The 19,231-nt window shown below is 51.5% G+C and overlaps 9 protein-coding genes across 9 annotated transcripts; 5 read left to right on the forward strand and 4 right to left on the reverse strand.

Moving 5' to 3' along the window:
- Positions 1-275: 275 nt before the first annotated feature.
- Positions 276-713, reverse strand: PMZ80_008899 (uncharacterized protein; the record flags this gene model as incomplete). Its single annotated transcript, XM_064877295.1, has 1 exon — positions 276-713. One exon carries the CDS (start codon positions 711-713, stop codon positions 276-278), a length of 438 nt encoding a protein of 145 aa, XP_064726797.1.
- Positions 714-2,062: 1,349 nt separating this feature from the next.
- On the reverse strand, positions 2,063-3,030 carry RPS0 (structural constituent of ribosome; the record flags this gene model as incomplete). Its single annotated transcript, XM_064877296.1, has 2 exons — positions 2,063-2,765; positions 2,858-3,030. 2 exons carry the CDS (start codon positions 3,028-3,030, stop codon positions 2,063-2,065), a joined length of 876 nt encoding a protein of 291 aa, XP_064726798.1.
- Positions 3,031-3,326: 296 nt separating this feature from the next.
- On the forward strand, positions 3,327-4,343 carry PMZ80_008901 (uncharacterized protein; the record flags this gene model as incomplete). Its single annotated transcript, XM_064877297.1, has 1 exon — positions 3,327-4,343. The coding sequence occupies one exon, from the start codon at positions 3,327-3,329 to the stop codon at positions 4,341-4,343; it is 1,017 nt and encodes a 338-aa protein (XP_064726799.1).
- Positions 4,344-4,966: 623 nt separating this feature from the next.
- PMZ80_008902 (uncharacterized protein) lies at positions 4,967-5,992 on the forward strand (the record flags this gene model as incomplete). Its single annotated transcript, XM_064877298.1, has 1 exon — positions 4,967-5,992. The coding sequence occupies one exon, from the start codon at positions 4,967-4,969 to the stop codon at positions 5,990-5,992; it is 1,026 nt and encodes a 341-aa protein (XP_064726800.1).
- Positions 5,993-6,329: 337 nt separating this feature from the next.
- On the reverse strand, positions 6,330-7,166 carry PMZ80_008903 (uncharacterized protein; the record flags this gene model as incomplete). The annotated part of the gene is made up of 1 exon (XM_064877299.1): positions 6,330-7,166. The coding sequence occupies one exon, from the start codon at positions 7,164-7,166 to the stop codon at positions 6,330-6,332; it is 837 nt and encodes a 278-aa protein (XP_064726801.1).
- A 1,136-nt stretch (positions 7,167-8,302) lies between these two features.
- PMZ80_008904 (uncharacterized protein) lies at positions 8,303-9,634 on the forward strand (the record flags this gene model as incomplete). The annotated part of the gene is made up of 1 exon (XM_064877300.1): positions 8,303-9,634. The coding sequence occupies one exon, from the start codon at positions 8,303-8,305 to the stop codon at positions 9,632-9,634; it is 1,332 nt and encodes a 443-aa protein (XP_064726802.1).
- Positions 9,635-10,353: 719 nt separating this feature from the next.
- On the forward strand, positions 10,354-11,946 carry PMZ80_008905 (uncharacterized protein; the record flags this gene model as incomplete). Its single annotated transcript, XM_064877301.1, has 1 exon — positions 10,354-11,946. The coding sequence occupies one exon, from the start codon at positions 10,354-10,356 to the stop codon at positions 11,944-11,946; it is 1,593 nt and encodes a 530-aa protein (XP_064726803.1).
- A 472-nt stretch (positions 11,947-12,418) lies between these two features.
- On the reverse strand, positions 12,419-14,820 carry RIM9 (regulator of ime2; the record flags this gene model as incomplete). Its single annotated transcript, XM_064877302.1, has 3 exons — positions 12,419-13,148; positions 13,196-14,582; positions 14,631-14,820. The coding sequence occupies 3 exons, from the start codon at positions 14,818-14,820 to the stop codon at positions 12,419-12,421; spliced, it is 2,307 nt and encodes a 768-aa protein (XP_064726804.1).
- Positions 14,821-16,454: 1,634 nt separating this feature from the next.
- On the forward strand, positions 16,455-18,683 carry PMZ80_008907 (uncharacterized protein; the record flags this gene model as incomplete). Its single annotated transcript, XM_064877303.1, has 1 exon — positions 16,455-18,683. One exon carries the CDS (start codon positions 16,455-16,457, stop codon positions 18,681-18,683), a length of 2,229 nt encoding a protein of 742 aa, XP_064726805.1.
- Between the last annotated feature and the right edge of the window lie 548 nt (positions 18,684-19,231).

Consider the following 19,231-nt stretch of genomic DNA (forward strand, 5'->3'; position numbering starts at 1 on the left):
GCAAGTAAACCATGGCGGGCCTAACGACAGGTAAGAAGCAAAAGCAGCTATGACATTCATACATCGATAGGAGAGCATCTGAAGTACTGATGATGATGTACTCAATGTCGATGTCAATTCCCTAGCCAGAACATATTTGCAACAAGAAACGATGTCATGGAGGCCGTCATGGAAGACTATTACCAGACAGAGAGGGTCGCCCACGCCTTACGAGGCCTCACACAAGTTCGTACCGTCAACATCGACATTTTGAGTAAAACAATGCCTGCAGTGTATCACGAGGAAGTCGCCTCATCCTCACTGCTATCACTGCTTTGACTTTCAACCATCCATCTCTGGTTAAATTCTTGCTCGAGAATATACCTCTGCTCAAGAACCGCATGAGCAAGCTCGATACCTTTCTCTACTGCCTCGTGTAGAACAGCTTCTTGTTGCTCGAGTCCCCATTTCAATAAATCCTCCGCCTCGCGAAGTCGCTGAGTTTCGTTCCTGATAATCATTTCTTTTTCCTCCAACTGTCTCATATGTGCGTCAAAACTTGTCGCATGTGCTCTCAATTGCTCGATCTCTGCCTGAGCTTCGGCCAGCTCGGCTTCGATATCTGCTTTGGTCTTCTTGGATTTTGCTTTGGCTTTCGTTTTTGGTTTCTGAGTCGATGTTGGCGGTGCTGGGCTCGAGCTCGAGATGACGACGGGCTCTGTAGGATCTTCCATTTTTATGATGTAGGTAAAGCTCACTTGGTGTTCTCCCCTTACGGTTCAAATCAGCGACAAGTAGGAGGACTGGTGCCGTGTAGATTGAATGCTTGAAATGCTACTGGTGAAGATGTCGTCCAGATGATAATGGCATTGCCTACGAATTCTGTCGTGCGCTGCGCTGAAAATGTTTTATGGCCCTTTGTGTCAGTGCTTCCGTTTCATCGCGCGTCTACCAATTTTAGTTTTTCCAAGACTCATTCACTCGCATCAGTTGTTCGAGATCATTCAAGCGTTGTTTTCACACGTGGCGACAAAGACTTGATCTGCTCGAAATCTGCGTCACAACCCCTGGACCGAGAAGCTCGTTTGCTGTGGCATCCGATGGTGACCATAATTCCGATTGTGTAGATAACAAAGGTCGTTCGTCGATCTGATACATTTTTAGTTCTCTTTGTGTGCTCATATCTTGCGCTCAGGCGGACACCATTGCTGGAATCGGTTCCTGACCTTGCTACGCATAGATACTGTGCTTGTGAATCAATCTGCCTTGGAAAGGGAACGAAGCTGTTGCCTTATGTTCTTCAATGACGAGCAGCCGGCCTCAAAGGCAATCAGCTCAGAGGACTATTTCAAGGTAGTCATACCATAGTACTTCCCTTACTATGACTCTGTCTTGCTAGATACAGAAGTGTGCTTCCTTGTATGCGGCATCGAACCATGAGAAGCGCGTTAAGATGTCACAAACAACAAAGCTTTAAGATCTGGGACGACGATCTAGAACCGCAAAGGACGTGCTCCTCTATTACTTGAGTTGCTCAACCCAGCTTTCGGCTGATTGAGTATCAGCCTATAGACAAGAGCGTATCTGAAAGGCCTATGCTGCCGACACAACCAGGAGAAATGAAGAGATAAAGAGCTCGCGGACTCGCAAGCACGCATGCCGATAACAGCAGGTCTGACGAGTCACGTGATTCTGCGATATCGCCCTGGGTGGAGTGGTCGATGCAATTGTGGCGGGACGAAGGCAACACGCACTGGCAAGGAGTAGTTTTGTGATGAACTGATTCATTGACATGGAAGAAGCTGAGACACGATTAAGTACATCTCTTCATTTCCAGCACGAGGCTTTCCCCCTCATGGTCTGTTTACCAGACCCACGAGGATATCTTTCCTCCGTAAGTGCCGTCCACTTTTGGCATCTCCCTGCCTTGCAATCGGTCCCTTCGTCATGGAAGCTTGTTCTTGAACTTGGCTTGATACTGTATGACACCATCTTGGCATTTTGTGGCACATACAACAGCCTTTCAGAACCGTCGGGTATTCCCAAACATGTTTGACTTTGTTGCAGTCCGAAAGGTATGCTCTTACCAGCCAGAAGCCGGAGCGGCAGCACCTTCAGTAGCGGTAGTACCCTCAGCGGCCCAGTCAGCACCAGTAGCGTTGTCAGTCCAGTTTGGATCAGCTGTGGCGGCACCAGTGATGCCCGGAACACCAGCACCAGTCTCAGCACCCCAATCAGCGTTGTCAGTGAATCCTCGTTCAACGGCACCTGGACCAGCCTCGTCGGCGCCAGGCTTGGCCTCCTCATCCTTCTGCTCCTCCTGCTCAGGATCTCTGTAGAAGTACAGATCGACGACGACATCCCAAGCAACATCTCTGTCGGCAAGTGTACCTCGGAGTCTCAGGACTTCTCTTGCAAGCAACCACCAGACGAGACCAATAGCGTGTCGGCCCTTGTTGTTGGTTGGGATGGCAACGTCGACGAACTCGGTTGGAGAGTCGGTGTCGCAGAGAGCGATGACTGGGATGTTGACGTATGAGGCTTCCTTGATAGCTTGAGCATCGGTTCTCGGGTCGGTAACAATGATGAGGCGGGGTTCTCGGAAGGATCGAGTGATGTAGTTGGTGAAGTTACCAGGAGTGAATCGACCGGCGATGGCGACAGCACCAGTGTGGGCGGCGAACTTCAGAACGGCACGCTGACCGTATGGTCGAGCAGAGATGACACAGACATCGGCTGGGTTGTCAACAGCTGCGATGATTCGGGCTGCTAGCACAATCTTCTCCCTGCGCACAAAAATGTTAGTCCTTGCTCATAAACTGCCTTTCTCGAGCCAGAACTCTGCGCCATGCTTCCTATCTGCCCAATGACTGCTTACCAAGTCTTGGAGATGTTGATGACATTGATGCCATCCGGTCTCGTCTTCCACAGGTACGGGTCCATGTGCACCTGCAAGTTCTTGGAACCCAGATGGCACTGAGCTGCGAGCAGCATCTCGACATCTTGAGATGTAGGGTTGAAGATCGGTGGGAGGTTTGAAGGGCTCGCCATGTTTGCGACTGTGTGTATTGCAGTCGTGCGACGAGGAATACAGGTATACAAAGAGAAAGTTGTGGTTGACTGTATCTTCGAGGTACGATATGCGCCCACGAACTCGCCAAAACTGGTGTGCGCCAGTCGGAGGAGCGCCAAGAGTTCGTTAACCTAGACCATACTGAGACTAGCTTTTTTCGCTATACTTGCCGGTTCCAAAAGTTGCTGAATCCGGAGAAGGAAGTCGCATGCTCCTACTAACATCGACGACTTCGAGCAGCGAGCATCGGCCATAGCTGCTTCACATCATCAGAATGCCGCCCAGGATAGCAGCACGCTTGAATGGCAGCCCTTTAAGTCTTTCAAGCCTGCTGCAAGCTATCCCATCCTCGACCAGCAGACATCCCGACGCCCTCACGAAATGCTCAGCATGTCTGTTTTCAACCACATCAAGCCTTCAGATGAAGCGCAAGGGGAAGAAGAGGCCAAACGAGCGCAAAGATCCATATAGATTAGCCCAGGCTCTGCAGCGGAAGACGGCTAATCTCGCCAAACGGAAAGTGCTCCAAGCAGAACGAGAAGCAGCACTGGGTGATCCTGTCCGTTCCAAGCAGACTCCCTTCATGTCATCCTTGGACCTGGCATCGAGTCCAGCAGGCGCTACCACCGAAACTGGCGAGCAATACCTTAATTACTATCTCAAACCTGCCGAAATGTCTGAACAGCTAGGCCATAGTAAGTGGCTCACCGAACCCCTCGACAAAGACGATCCTTCGATGGCTAGAGATATGCAAAAGAGTGACGAGCGCCGTAAACAATGGCAACAGGAGCATAAGACAGCGGAGAAAGCGATAACAAATATCACGAATCTCGCAAACTCGAATTCCAAGGACAGGAAGCGGATCAACATCCAGCGTTGCATCGAAACATTCGGCAGACACACCACGGATAACATACTGCCACCGAAGCCTGCATCGCAAGGGCTCAGTCATTCTACGCCCGCGCTTGAAGCAGTTGAAGCACCGACGCCAGAAGAGACGCGTCGGGCCGAGCTGCTGGCAGAATTGTCTGCTGTGCCAAAACGGGCAGGTCCTGATACTGGCTCCTCAGAAGTGCAGATTGCCATTTTGACCACCAAGATCAATGTCATGGCAAACGATTTGTACAAGAAAGATAAGCACAATAAGCGGAATTTGAGGTTACTGGTACATAAGCGGCAGAAGTTGCTGAGTTATCTACGGAAGAAGGAGCGTGGTGGTCCAAGGTGGCAGAACTTGGTTGATATGCTGGGAGTCAATGATGCTATGTGGAAGGGGGAGATCAGTCTTTAGGGTGTACATGAATGAAGAAGAGGGTAGTTCAAGGCATACAATGATGCTACTGTACAGCAGCTGTTTCAATACAACCATTCTCTGAATCTTATGCTCAGGTACCACCCTGGGAAAGGCGTGAGATTTAGCGAACCATCGCTCTCAAATCTCAAATCTTCATTTGGGCTGAGGATGCCCACCACGGTGACGGTTTGGGAGTTGGGCAAATGCCCTTTGAGCAGGAAGTCAGGTAAGACCAAAGTGAGGTGTTGGTGTGGAAACATTTGTTGTTCTGAACTGCCGCCTGGGCGTCTAGGTCAGCTATATCGTACTCGTTTGATGGAGCAACCCACACCAAAGGCCGTGTGCCACATGAATCGATATACTGGCCTCCGGGTGAGACATGATGCGTTTTCGAGGTACTTCGGGAAGAATTTCGCCGTCTCGAGTTCTCATCGTACCTTCCCCATCGTCTGGCACCTGCCTTTTTCTGTCGCACCTTCCCAGTGCTGCGCTGACTGCTTCAGGACAAATTTTTCTGCACCCAAATCCATCATGCTTCGTCCTTCACCCACAAAATCAACGTCTGCAGCACACCATCTTGAATCGTTCCCACTGGCAGACGCCGAGCCTATCACACAGTGATGCCTGACACAGAAAAGCCCTCACGGCACCGAAAAGACCTACGAAGCTACTGGCAGAAGAAGCTTCAGCTAAACAATGAAGAATACGACGACCGGCGAAAGGTCATTCTACAAAGAATTCGAAGGCAATGGCCGGATAGGGCACTACTCATAAAGTGCGGCTCCAAACGGAAAAAGCAGCTCTCAGAGTGGCTACGGCCGACTGTCTCCGCTTTCAGCATCCCAGAAGGAGGCCAAAAGCCAACATCAAGAGTCATGCTGTTGCTCTACACTGATTTTGCTCTGTTTGTCAACTATCACTATGATCGTGGCCATAGAAGTCGAGGTAGACCGAGTATGCTAGGCAACGAGCAGGTGTATGACGTGGTCGAAGAAGAGAGTACATTTATTGGGGGAGGAGCGCCAAAAAACGCAGGAGCAACAAAGAACGGTGTGATCAACCTGCCGCCGGCGGTCGACGAGTCTGTACCATCGCCAGCACGATCGAGGAGCCTCTCAATTCACCAACGTGCCCTACCAAGCACACCGGCAGCTCGCAAGGTTATTCTCATTGAGGATTCACCACCCGCACCTAAGCAGGACCCTTCGACTAAGCTCAAAATGCAGCCTACGAGTACCCATAATGCCATACGCGAGCCTTCCTCACAGCATTCATTCTTGACGACGTCATACAGTGCGAAACAACCCATCGAGTGGAACGATATCGAGGTTGAAATGAATGCCGCTGTCCTTGGATGTGGTACAGTCTGGATCACCATGTTTGACCTGAAAGCTGAGCCTGAGTTACCCTGTGAATGGCATGATTTCAGGCTAGAGGATCTATACAAGCAATTTGCCATTGAAACAGGTACAACCATCGACTCTGAGAAGTACGAGTTCGTACACTTCAGCAACGGTGATGACGGCGCCTCAGCCTTTGTGCTCAGCAATCCTGGGGCCTACAAAATCATGCTCAAGCGGTTCTCCAAAGCAGCAAGCAATACGAACAATGTCTTGCAATTGTGCATTCGAGCACGCCAAGGATAATGGTGGATGTTCCGCCTCGACTGATGATGGACTACTTATCACATACTTATCTGCATCGTTGACCAGGAAGGGAACAGATGGATCATATCAAAGCTCAAAGGCGCCTCTATGACTACTATGTATGGTGCAAGTTGTGTACTCGAGAAGGCTCTAAAGCGTGTGTGTCGAGTACTACGATGCGTCAAGGACGGTCTATGTACTGAAGCTACCAATGCTAAGCCCGCAATGGCATGATATATATCACTGCGCGATGGTCCGGTCGACAGTCCAATGCCAGGCTACACAGCATATCGGTGAAGAGCTTCACGAGTGGTGTCCTGCCTTTTTCTTCTCCTCCTCACAACCATCCGTACCTCCTTGCTAACCATCCAGCGCCCACCGCAACACCTACTGGCGCCACCGTTTGCAACAGAGCACTTCCGACACCGATCCACCATACCATCGCGGCCATTTTCACAAGCTCAACCTTATCATTCACCCTCGGATATGGCTCATCCGGTACCTCCTCTCCCAAAAACTCACAAAGCGGTGTCCATCCGTCCTGCGACTGAAACTCCAACAACCTCTCCTTCGGCACAATCGAGCGAATATACGCATTATGCTCATTGAAGCGCTTGATACCCAGCTCCCTATACTCCTTGCTCTGGTAGTCTCTTCGCTTCGGATGAATTGACGGCTTATCCGGCGAAGAATTAATGAAGGCATCCCAATCCAGTGTGTCACCCGACCGCCATCCACGGATGAGGCTGTTGAACGGCGTGAGCAGATCAAATGTCCACCAGGAGTGCGCGAGCCAAATGGTGGACTGCATGCTGTCGACCCACTTCTCCGCGTCCCGGTAGGTGAGAATTACCTTTGCGTCGGGGTATGCCTCTATTAATTCTGGTCCGAAGAGAGCGGCTGGCAAGTCGGAAAGTGCGTCGAAGTCGCCTAGGAGTTTGTCGAATTCTGCTTTGCTGTAGGGCTTGCCCTCGCCATTGAATTTGGCGCGGACGGCTTCTTCCCAGAGGGGGAACAGCTTGGGGTTTTCTATGTTCTTGTCCATGTGGAAGGTTCTGTAGCCGAATCTGGAAAGAGCCTGGCAGATGGAGGATGTGCCAGTGCGCGAGATGCCAAGGACGAGGACGCGCATAGGCTTTGACCTTTCGGCCTTGACTGCGTCGATCTTGCGCATTTCCAAGTCAATCTGCTAGACGGTGAGCAGATGTCAGACGTAAATTAGAAATGGTAGAATGAGCCTCAGCGTGCTATAGCTGCCAGCTGGGAAATGGATATATATGATTCGATTTCAGCCTAAGCTGAGACTTCATCCTATTCTGATGAGGACCACGTTCGCTTCATGGTCTGGTCAACCTTGCCAAGTTCGCAGGGCTAGTGCAGCATTAGGCCCCCCGTGACGGAGATTTGCATCCATTCGCGGTCAGGGAATGGGAGCCAAGTTCGAGGCCCAACGTATCACAGGGTTACACCAACATGAGATGATATTCTCGATGCCCTTGATGATTTGTTAATCATCCATGTTGACTTACCTCAGGAGGCAGCAGTAGGTGACCTTGGACCAACGGCCCAGATTGTTCTAGCGCTTCTCACGAACTCACGTGACTGAATTGCTCAAGAACTCGGTAGTTTTCGCTTTCTTCTTTCGTTATGATGTGTGCTCTCTGGGTTTATCGTCGTTGTCCTACGTAAGGGCCTCGTACTGATATTGACCGCGCTGCTGAAATGTGTAGTGGTTTCGATGGAGCCGAGCGAAAGTTACGCTTGATATTTGATTCACGGTGGCTCCGCAGCTCGAGCCGATAGAGGACAAGTGAACATCCTACTCATGCAAAGCCTTCATGTCTACTCATGCTCTGAGAATGCATCCGATCTTGCATTGTCTTAAAGCAAGCTTCACCTAGCTAACATGAATGAAGAGACTATGGTAAGCAAAGCTCAAATGGAGGATTTGCAAGTCGTCTAGGGCTTCGCAAGCAGAGCTTGTAAATCAGCAGCTGCATCCTTCAGAAGTCATGTGAAATTCAGCGAAAGTGAAGTGAACAACAGACGCCGGTCATGTGAGAAAGACATGAGCTTCTCTGGTGAGCATGAAAAGTATACCTTCACTCGAGTGCTTCAGCCTTGCCCTTGTGAATTCTGCTCAATCCAGCCTCAACTGCAAGTACGACCTTTCACGAATAAGTAGCGACATTATGTATGCTCACGCGAACTCGTAACCTCTCGTATCATTTCGTGGTACAAATCAGAAAAACAGGCAAGAGTTCATTACGACGACCTTTAGACCTCTCGAGGCAAGGCCTACCTGGCAAGATGATAAAAAAGAAGCAGGTCGCTAGAAGGACACCAAATGCACGACCTAAGGCACGTTTGAACACCTTCGACTACTGGAAGCAGCGACTGGGACTCGGCGACAGATGCTTCGATGGGCGCAAGAACATGGTGCTCAACAGGGTCCGACAGAAATGGCCTCAAAGACATCAATTGAGCAAATCTAGCGATGGCCATACCTCACAGTTGAAATCATGGCTCAAGGACCTTGTGGCAGGCTTCAATGATGCTCATCGCTACGAGACTGACTTGGGTGATGGGGACGCATTCGAAAAGCAGCTACGACTATATACTGAATGGGCTTTCGTGCTCAACTCCCAGGCCAGAGACTATGGTTCAGGAGGCCGACGCAAGGAAAATCAAGGTCCTACGGTTGATGCGCTTGCTGAAATGGACAGAAGCAACACGATGGTGCCATTACCTCGGAATGATACGGGCCGCACCAATCATGCTGACGAGACAATAATCAAGGAGGAAGAACAGGCTCCTGGGTCCACTCGAGATACACCACTTCGGCTCAGTCATACACCTCCACCTATCGTACCTCCTCGTCCTCCCCACGATGATCTTGCCACCACCACAAGCTTCAACTGGGACACTGTTGAGGTCAGCATAGAGGCGGGAGCTCTCACTCTTGGGACGATATGGCTACCCATGATCAATATCAAGCCAAAAGGGAACTCAGCCATGCGTTGCGCCTGGCATCAGTTTGAGCTCGAAGACCTCAAGGAACATTTTGCTTCCGACACTGGAGTCCTTGTCGATACCGAGCAGTATGAATTCGTATACATAGGTGGGCAGAGCAGATTCGCATTCACTCGAACCGGTGGATATCGTATAGCGCTCAAGCGCTTTGTGGAAACAGGCGCTGCGGCCGACAATGTGCTCAGTCTCGAAATACAAGCTCGAAATGTTACGGCGAGGGCAGACTCTGCTATTCCTAAGCCCATTAGAGCACGGTCACAGTTCGTTTGTGCAAGCAGCGACTACTCGGATGATTCGAAGGCGGAAGAGCCACCGCAGGAAAGACATGATGGAAACCAAGCTGAGAGCCAGAGATCACGCTGGGACAAGAGCGCAGCTAGCTATTCAGATGATATAGCAGCGCCTACAATAGAGCCTGCCACTGTTGCACCTGGAAATGTCGGCAAGCAGAAGACTGGAGCAAGGATTGAGGATGCTCAGCAGCACATCGATCAGGCCAAGGAGTACCTGACATACCTTTGGGCTCAACGTACTGTAAAGGCACGCAAGGGGCTGAGCACAGCATGGTACGATTCTCGGATTTCTGGTCTTGAGCGAAAGCTTCCGTAGCACGAGGAAGAGTCGTGAGCACCGAGCGAGGTCTAGTCAGGGTTACGAAAGGATGGGGTGCTATCACGTTCAAGGGCTATGCAGTCTATGCTGATGAGTCGAATAGCAGCGAGACCTCTTTAACTATGCTTGACACAGCAAATTCTGAATCGGATGCTCTCGGGGTTGTGGTCATCGGTACAGTGAAGATGCCGTTGCCATGAGGAATCAGGAGGAGCATGAGCTTCGAGATGCTGGATTTTAATTCTGACAACGTGGTATTACCTCAAAGCGATCAACACATGAGCCCAGATGTTGCTATTGAGCTTAGGAAGCATATGTACATCCTGAAATGCATTGCTGACGCTCACTTGGCTCATAATATCAAAGGGTTTTCTTCTCATGCCATGCCGTCTGCATGACCACTTGACATTATCCTTATTTGGTACTGACGAATCGCAGCGGCTACCCTGGTCAGACAACCACGGCGCGCCCCTACAACAGATCTTATATGCTTCGCCGTCTACAATCACCAGTTGACTGTAATGTCACTTCATTATCGACGCGCAATCAGGATGCCCTTGAGGTAACCTCAGACATTCTCTCCACTCATGAGCAGCGCCAACCTCCACAAATCTCAACAGCTACCACATGTCCTACCTTCTCAGACAGAAGTTTGATCCGTATCAACGTCTCACCCGCCGAACTCCACCCTATTTCTTCGATACAGTATCTGGGTCATGGTGAAGATGAGTACCGACGGTGAAGAGCAGAAACCTGGCTCTTCCATGAAGAACCCCTTTGATCTCACAGACGACACAGAAGAAGCCACTGTGAAGACTGAGACAGCAAGCCATTCAACAGCGTACCAAGCTCCTTCCAGGCCAGAAAACCACACAAACTTCGATTGGGATGATATTGAGGTCCACATTGATGCTACTGCCCTCGGTGAAAGACGGACACTAATTCTACCTATGTCCGACCTGAAGCCAAGGACTCGAGGCACATGCGAGTGGAGCAAATTCAGTCTCAACACTCTGCACCACCAGATTGAGACTGAGATGGGTAGCACGTTCGACGTCACGAAGTATGAATTGGTCTGGTACGATGGTAGCGAGGACTTTGCGCTGGACAAGCCGGGTCGCTACAAGATTATGCTAAAGCACTTCTCGCAGTCTCTATATGGCAGAGCTAATGTGCTGCGGCTGAGCGTTCAAGCTCGTAGCACCCCAGATGATGCGACCGAACTCCGACAGGAGCAGACGGAAACTGCTGGTACTTTAGAGCCCACAATTGGAGGTGAAGGACATCTGGCTAAGGGTGCTGGAGATCGTCTCCCAGAAAGCAACAATCCGGCACCACCCGCGAAGCGACAAAGAACCGACGAAGAACAACCGGACGAGGTCATGACATCCAGTGAAGAGACCGGCAACAGCAACGCTCAGGAGGGTCCCAATATCGAGGAGGACACCACCGCAACAGCTGCCACAAGAGAGCATGTCGTGAAGCCAGCCATAGATGACCACGTCCTCAACACATCAGTAACTGAGACACCTGCAGTCGAGACACCAAGCTTGGAGACGAATGCACTAGACGCTGTCCAAACCGAGCCCTCCAACCCAGAGGACCCCGCCAACACCGCATCTGCAGCTGAGCAGGCCTTATCCCAAGAACAAGCGCCAGAAGTAATTGCGACTACTTCGTCCATCACTGCTGAATCTAACATACAGCAACTCACCTCCACCGCGCCAAGCCAGAAGGCTGTCACCTCTCCACCCGTCACACCAGCATCAGAAACCATCAACGGCGATTCCGATCCATCGTCACCACATCCAGACCACGGCATCTACGACTCAGACGACGACCTCTTCCCAGCAAAATACCGCCAGCTCAACCAATCGCCCAACCCACGTGGTATATCTCAGCGCGAGCTCACCGGCTTGACCGAGGACCTGACACATCCAGCAGATTCCCTCGCTGTCCCAGCCGACTTCACACTCACCACGGACGAAACTGATTCGGTCGATGGTGACGACTCAGAAGCAGAGTCTGGCTCGAAAGCGGACTTGGTAGCAGATTCAGATTCAGATTCAGACTCAAGCTCCAGCTCAGACGACACCACCCTCTCCCCTGCGGACCAAGCCTGGCGCAGGATGCAGAAACGGCGCGAACTAGCACGGGAGTCGAAACGGGAAGAGATCGCAGATATCAAGGCTGAGATTGCGGTGTTGGAGGGTGGGGGTGTGAATACTGCTAATGGAGTGAGGTTGTTGCGTGAAGCTAGGTCGGAGTTGCAGGCGATGGAGATTGAGTTGGGGTTGTTGGGTGGGTGATGGTGTTCCGAATGGGGGTTGTGGACGTCGTGTGGCTGTGTGTGGCTGCGCCTGGTCACTGTATCTGGGATGTATCTCGGAGTTGAGCGAGCAGACTTGGGCGTTTAATTCTTAAGATACTCTGGGAGCGCGCCCGGACGGCGGGAGTGAGGTGGATCGTTGGCTATCATGATCCTGATGAACGGATAGATTTAATACACGTTGACACTTGACACATTAACGTATCACGCGATGTTGCTTCTAAGACTGATGGAGTACTGTGAAAGCTCTCCAGTCGTCATTACTCGTAATAAATCTACAGCTGTAGATACACACAGGCATTACAATATGTACACGGTCCTACGTGGACCAGCCCGTCTTTCCTGAATCGTCCCTTTTCAGATCTGCAGACGAGACACATCCCAGATATCCCAAACAAGACACTAGATGAAGAAAACAAGTATTTACAGATTGTGCAAGTCACAAGAAATCATCAAACCTCCCTCATGGACCCACCACCGCTCATACCAGTCGGAGGCGGCACAGGCGACGGATACCTCCCATCTGGCCCCATGCTATCCAGCACTGACGGGTGAGGCGGCCTCATTGGGGCCCTATATCCACCGCCACCTCTTCCTAAACCTCTGTATCCGCCTCTTATGTTACCGCTCCTTGGTGGACCCATGCCCGGTAGTTCGAAATCCGGGTTCCCTGCAAAGAGAATATCTTGCTGTCTCTGTCTTTGTCGTTCTTGTACGATTCTGTTGCCACCAGGACCGAAGGAGTTGAAACCGTCGGGGTGGCCTGGCTGCCAGTTTGGATTCATGGGTCGTTGGGAGACAGATGTGAAGTTGCTTGTTTCTGATTCGACTGGGCTGCGGGCGCCGGGGTGAAGGTCTTCGTAGGAGTGTTCACGCGGGATGTTCGAGTTTATCACGTTCGGGTTGTTGATCTGCGAATCGGATGATTCGGGGCTGGGTTCGTTGGGATTGGATTGGTGACCTGCTAGAAGAATGGAAGGGACATGTTGTCGGTTGTTTTCGTGGAAGGCTTCGGCTGGCGGTGCAGATGGTGTGGTAGAAGGCAAAGGCGGTACTGGTGGTTTAGCGAACTTCGGGTCGACATCTTCCATATAGTCGCTGCCTCCCGAATTGACGCGTCTTCTGTTTTGATGAGTGGGAGAGCTAGGTCCTGATTGCCAGCCGGCACGTGGTGGGACGTACCTAGACTGTGTTAGTGTGAATTATTCTGAAGGTATGATAGTACTAACTCTTGGGCTGCGGAGGGTTGATGCGGAACTGGAGGATGCGCCCTTTGCATTTCCACCATCCCTGCCACATCCGAGTCCATGCCTATTGTTGAGCGCTGGTGCATGGTTGGAGCATACTGATCAGGCATTGGCGGCATAGCTGGTGGCATGGCTTGGGGCGGCAGGCCGCCCGACGGTGATTGTGCTCTTGAGCCATACGGCGACTGTCGCCTTGCTACAGGAGACTGTGCTCGTGAACCATATGGCGATTGTCGCCTTGCTGCCGGAGATTGTGCTCGCGAACCATACGCTAACCCACCATGACCTACAGGAGCCTCTGAACCATAGATCGAAGGACTTGGTGGCTCAAATCCTGGCTCGTCTGGCCTTGAAAAGTTGCGGTTGGAGCCTTGCGGCGGACCGTATCCCCCGTCCATTCCTGCAGGGTTCTGCGGACCGTAACCAGGTGGTGGTCTTCGGTTCATACCAGCTGGGATCATAACGTCCGGCGGACCACCGGGTGGTGTTGGATCATAGCCACCTCGGCCTCGAGGAGCATATCCTCCGCGACCTCTGAATGGTGAAGGTGGCGGGCCTCTTGAGCCGAAGCTTCCTCTTGACGACATTGCACCTCTAGGCGGATAGCCACCCCTTGGAGGGCCGTAACCGCCTCTGTTCGGAGCTGGGGGTAGGCCAGGCACAGGTGGTCTCTCCTCATAACTCCTTACTACTCCAAGCGGGGCACCAAAGTCCTCCTGTCTTGGACGACTGTTTGATCTCGATCGCTGTCCATTGTAGTATCTACCACCTTCTATTGGAGAAGTGGCCGAGACTGGACCGACCGGAGAAGGGCCATTGATTGGTCTTTCTTGGCTGCGCCTAGATGCGTATGAAGGGAACGGTGGTAGGTCATCAGCGCCAGGGGCACCGTTCACCATGGGCGCTCTCGACTCGGTGCTTGTTGAGGGTATTATCTTGGATTCTTCAGCTTGTCTCGCATAAAAGTTTGCGCCGCTCATTTCAGCATTTTCTGCTATTCTCTTCTTGCGGGCTTTTCGCGATACGAGAGTCCTCCTCATAGCACAAGTGACAACACCCGAAGCAGTAATTAATATGGTAGAGGCAAGCACTATCCACCCGCCCCATTGCAAATGAGGCACAAATAGCAGGATATCAACGAGGAAGGCGAGGAGTGTGACGAGTAAAGTCGGCAGGAGGAGGATCAGCAGAGCCAGTAAGTATCGTGCCGAATGCGAAGGTGAATGTAGATGCGCAGCAATAGCTAAGCCGAGCACGATCAGATTGCAGAAGGCAGCGATCGGGTGGACGATAAGGAGGGAGGACAGGCTATGTCTCGCGCTCGAGGGAAGGTTGAAGTCGGCGTCGTTTTGGGAGGGGAGCGCCTCGTCTTGATGTGTTTAGCATACGCGCAAGACCTCTCAGGGATGAACCATACCAGTATTCCATCCTACTTGGACATTTGAACATCCCCCACTGTCCTTACACCATCCAAAAACACCGAAATTGACCCCCTCATAGCGAGCGATAGGAATTCCATTGATGATTGGGGTTGATATTACTGATATCAAGAGTAGAACGAAGGATATGAACAGCAGAATCGACAGCGGCGTCGCGGGCCGCAACATGGCAGGAAAGCTATCGCTGTCGCAGCGAGATCATGTGGTCGAAGTCAGAGGTCGACGTGGTTGGGAATTATGTCGCGGTTGAGGTTGCGCAAAGTGGGATGATTGACTAGACGTGGAAAGAGTGACAGCGGACAGCCGGCGTGGACAGAGGTGGTTGTTGCAATGGCTTGTGGTGAGCTCGTTTCCAGTTCTGTTGACTCTGTGACTGCCAATCGAGCGGAAATCGACGTCGATAATTCAGAAAAGAGCGTTGCAACCGCCAAGATGGTTACTCGTTGCTGGCTGGCAATGAAATTGAGACGGCAATTCCAAGGCAGGTTAATCTACAGCTACTGTAAGGACAAAGTTGGCGTCCGGACCTGCAACTTGCGGGCTGTACTGGGCAACACCTGCCTTCGTTACAGGCTGAATCCACCTCTATCGAATCAAACAATCTGGGCCTGCATAAGTGCCAGCTGGTGTGGATTTCTGGAGCACCGTCTATTGGACAAGCTCTGCACGACTCCGGGAACTTTATCTGCACGTGGGGTCGTTCTGCCCTCCAATCTTCACCACGTTCCATCTGTACTTGCAACATATATTGCATCGCATCGAGTCAAACATGTAACATGACTGCTTCAACAAGGTCTACATTACTCGTGTCGACTCACGTCTTGCTTAGGTCACGACAACATCGGGATAGAATCGAGGGTACTTGAATAGACGAGCTCCCTGTGTGCAAAGGATAGACAAGGTGGCCAAGCTTCGGCGCTTTCCGAATTTATTCGAGCAGAATCGAGCTTCACCTTCGGACCTCCCTGTATGAGAGGAGAATAAGATGAGAACCAATAAGAGGGCCACTTAACTATTGCCTCTGTTCAGGCCATAAGTTATATAATGAGCACACTTATCTACAGTATCCTCAAGGTTGACCCTGCTCGTTCCGACCTGTAGGATTGCACATCGATCTGTATTCGAGAGGCGCTTTGGGGCTGTCCGAAGTCGTTGGTATAAGCTGGCTGTCCTAGAGCTGCTTTCGATATTGACATCTTGACATTGAACTCATCTCTGTCGAAGTCCTCATTTCATGGTTGCTGGCTCAAGGCTGATGGAAATTCGATAACCGGGATCCTAGGTGTAGCTCTCCACAAATGAGAAGCAGTATGTAGGGATGCTCTTGGGATCACCACATCACACCGCAGATCTAGTCTACCAGGGCAAGTTGCTCGTCTACTCTACAGCCTGCCGGGCTTTGCCACTGTAGTTGTTGCATGCACGGCACTTGGTACCTACCTGAGATAGTGATAAGTCCAGGCTTTGGCGTAGCCAGAGGAGTGCGTCATCGACGAGTTCCTTGGCGCCTTCCCCAGAAGCGAAACTTGGCTGCGATTGCCGCAGATCTTGAATGTCCAGACACGGGTGCGACGCGATGATCATGTGGCATTCTCAGAAGCAGCGCAGACTCGCTTGTGCTAATCTCGTATCGTTATCATGTGAACCTCGACGACCATGAACTCGACGATGACCTGACATAATATGACGATAGGCGTGAAGCCTCCGCCCCTTCCTGGACCAACATAACTATTCGACCACCTCCTTCATGGTACATTGCCAGTGACCCTTCAATCTGCCAGCCTTTTACTCCTTGCTGAGCCATGAACGACCCAGACCTAGATGGTCCAATCCACGAGGCGGCCTCGGAGGCCAACGATACTCTGGGAAAGCTGAAGGACGATGGTGCCGGCAACGAGGATACCGGCACGACCAATGCAACCATGCAGCTACACGGACAAGACAAGGCACAAGCGATGCCAACGAGGTGGTGGTATGCTTCCACTGCTTTTCCCCTCGTCGCCGGCACCTTTGGTCCCTTAGCGAACGCTTTCAGCATCTGCGCCCTGGTTGAGAACTGGAGAGTCGAAGTGCCGCCTGGCGGGACAGAAGAGCATGGCATTGATATCAAAGATCCGAAATTGCTGATCGCCGTCAATGCTGTCTCGCTTGTATTTGCACTTATCGCCAATCTCTCTCTGTTGCTCAACATGGCCAAGCGGGTGCGCTTCGAAATAGCCCAGCCCATCACCATCCTCGGCTTCTGGGCTGCATCAGTCCTACTGATAGGTCTCCTAAGCTACGCCTCTACCACCGCCTTCGATGCTCCGAATGTGCAGAATCAGGCACTCACACAGGCCTATTACTACGGGCTCTTCGCTGCGTCCCTTTATCAAATAATCTCATATCTGATGTGCATCACCGTGTGGGGTGCTTACAGGGGCTCATACAGCAAGGACTTCGAGCTTACCGTCGCCCAGAGAACTTTGATGCTGCAGACCATATCCTTCCTCGTGTATCTGCTTGTCGGCGCCTTGATTTACTCTCATGTTGAGAACTGGAAGTTTCTGGACGCTGTCTACTTTATCGATTTCACACTCCTTACCGTGGGCATCGGCGACTACACCCCTGTCACACATCTTGGTCGCAGTCTGTTGTTCCCGATCGCCGTTGGCGGTATCATCACCATTGGTCTGGTTGTCTCCAGTATTCGTTCCTTGGTGCTTGATCGAGGTGCTGAGAAGCTGTCAGCCCGCATGACAGAGAAGGCTCGTAGCCGCGTCGTCAAGCAAGTCTCTACGGTAAAGACACAGAAAAAGCTTCCTGTCAAGCCTGTATTTCGTCTCAACTCAGACATCGCCAAAGACCTGACTATGGATCCCGTTGATGATCATGTGGCTGAATTGGAGCGCCGGAAAACCGAGTTCGAAGCCATGCGCGCCGTGCAGGATATGGCAGCTCGAGAAAGAAGGTATATGGGATTGGCCGTCTCAACGTTAGCATTTGCAATCTTGTGGTTTGTCGGTGCTTTCGTCTTCTTCAAGACAGAACGCAACCAGCAGTGGACTTATTTTCAATCATTATATTTTAGCTATACCAGTATCATCACCATTGGCTACGGAGACTTCTACCCCATGTCGAACAGTGGCAAGCCTTTTTTCGTGTTCTGGTCACTGCTTGCAGTACCGACATTGACGATTCTCATAAGCAGTATGGGAGACACCGTTGTCAAGGGGATCAAGGATGCTACCATATGGTTGGGAGAGATATCATTTCTTCCTAGCACGGACGGTCGTACTCGAGAGCGGCTGAAGATTGGAGTATATCGAGCAACCTTCGGAAAGATCAGACTTGTTCAGCCGGAGGTGGCTGATCAGGAAAAGGGAGATTTCGAAGAAGAGCAGGATGAAGACTGGGCAAATTTCAAGCAGTTACATCCAGGGCTTGCCAAAGTGTTTGACGCGTCGGACCGCAAAAAGCTCGATCATAAGAACATTCAGATCTTGGATCGTTTGGCTGAGGCATGGGGTGCCTCAGAGCAGGAGGACGAGAAAGAAGCTCGAACAAAACAAGACCAGCGCGCCCAGGCCGAGCACCATTATCGACACCTGTTGATATCTCAGATCCCGAAAGTGTACGCCGATACAAAGCTGACTACACCCAAAAAGTACTCCTACGTGGAATGGAGCTTCTACCTGCGACTGATTGGAGAGGATGAGTCAGACAGCAGTCTGCATCGACGACCTCACGCTAAGCCGAAAGCTCATTCGCACCACGGCAACAAGCATACGCAAGCTGCACATGAACAAGCGCCGCTTCAGCCTAAGTCACCCGGATCGAGGGCTCGGGACAAGGACCAGCATACTATCCCTAAATGGAGCTGGATCGGCCAACACAGCCCTCTAATGCAGGACAAAGATGAGGCTGAATGGATCTTGGAACGATTGTTTCAGAGGCTCGAGGAGTCATTACGAGCCCAAAGTCGTGAGTTTGAGCGTACACACGGTGACATGGACGGCCACACTGAGCCAGCCTTGCCAGACAGCGAGTGAAGACCATCCTAAGGTGTAATGAGTAGCCGCCAGCCTGGGAGCAACTGTGACGTCCTAGTTTTGATAGAAGGCAATGCTGGCCTCATCTCAGTCGTCTGCAAGCATGCCGTCCACAGGTAGCGCACGCACATGCCACAGTGGAAGTTCTTAGCCTAGTCATGTGGAGAGAGGAACCATGTCTACAGTACTGTACATACGAGTACTACTGTCCGGAATGGGGCTCGTGATCAGCGTCTCCACCAGGAAGCTCCGGTCAAGCGACAGCACCAGCTGAAAAAGGGAAGCCGGGGAACTCCAGTCCAAACAGTGTATTCCGCTCGCAAGCTCATGCGAATAGTTATGGCTGGTATGCACGAGTCAGAGCAACTGAGTCAATCGTTCCTCAGATTCAGGATCACGTGTCTGGGCAAGACTGGGATTGCGTCATCAACGGCCGACGCCCCGAGCGTCGGCCAGAGACAGCTAACTTCGTTGCACCAGTTCGGACAGGACCTACGCTTTCACTGATAGGTGTTGGCGATCGGACAATACTTGTTGGGCTCTCCGAG

Source organism: Knufia obscura (assembly GCF_036327395.1).
Source record: "Knufia obscura strain CCFEE 5817 isolate CBS 148926 chromosome Unknown scaffold_12, whole genome shotgun sequence".
Classification (NCBI taxonomy): Eukaryota; Fungi; Ascomycota; class Eurotiomycetes; order Chaetothyriales; family Trichomeriaceae; genus Knufia; species Knufia obscura.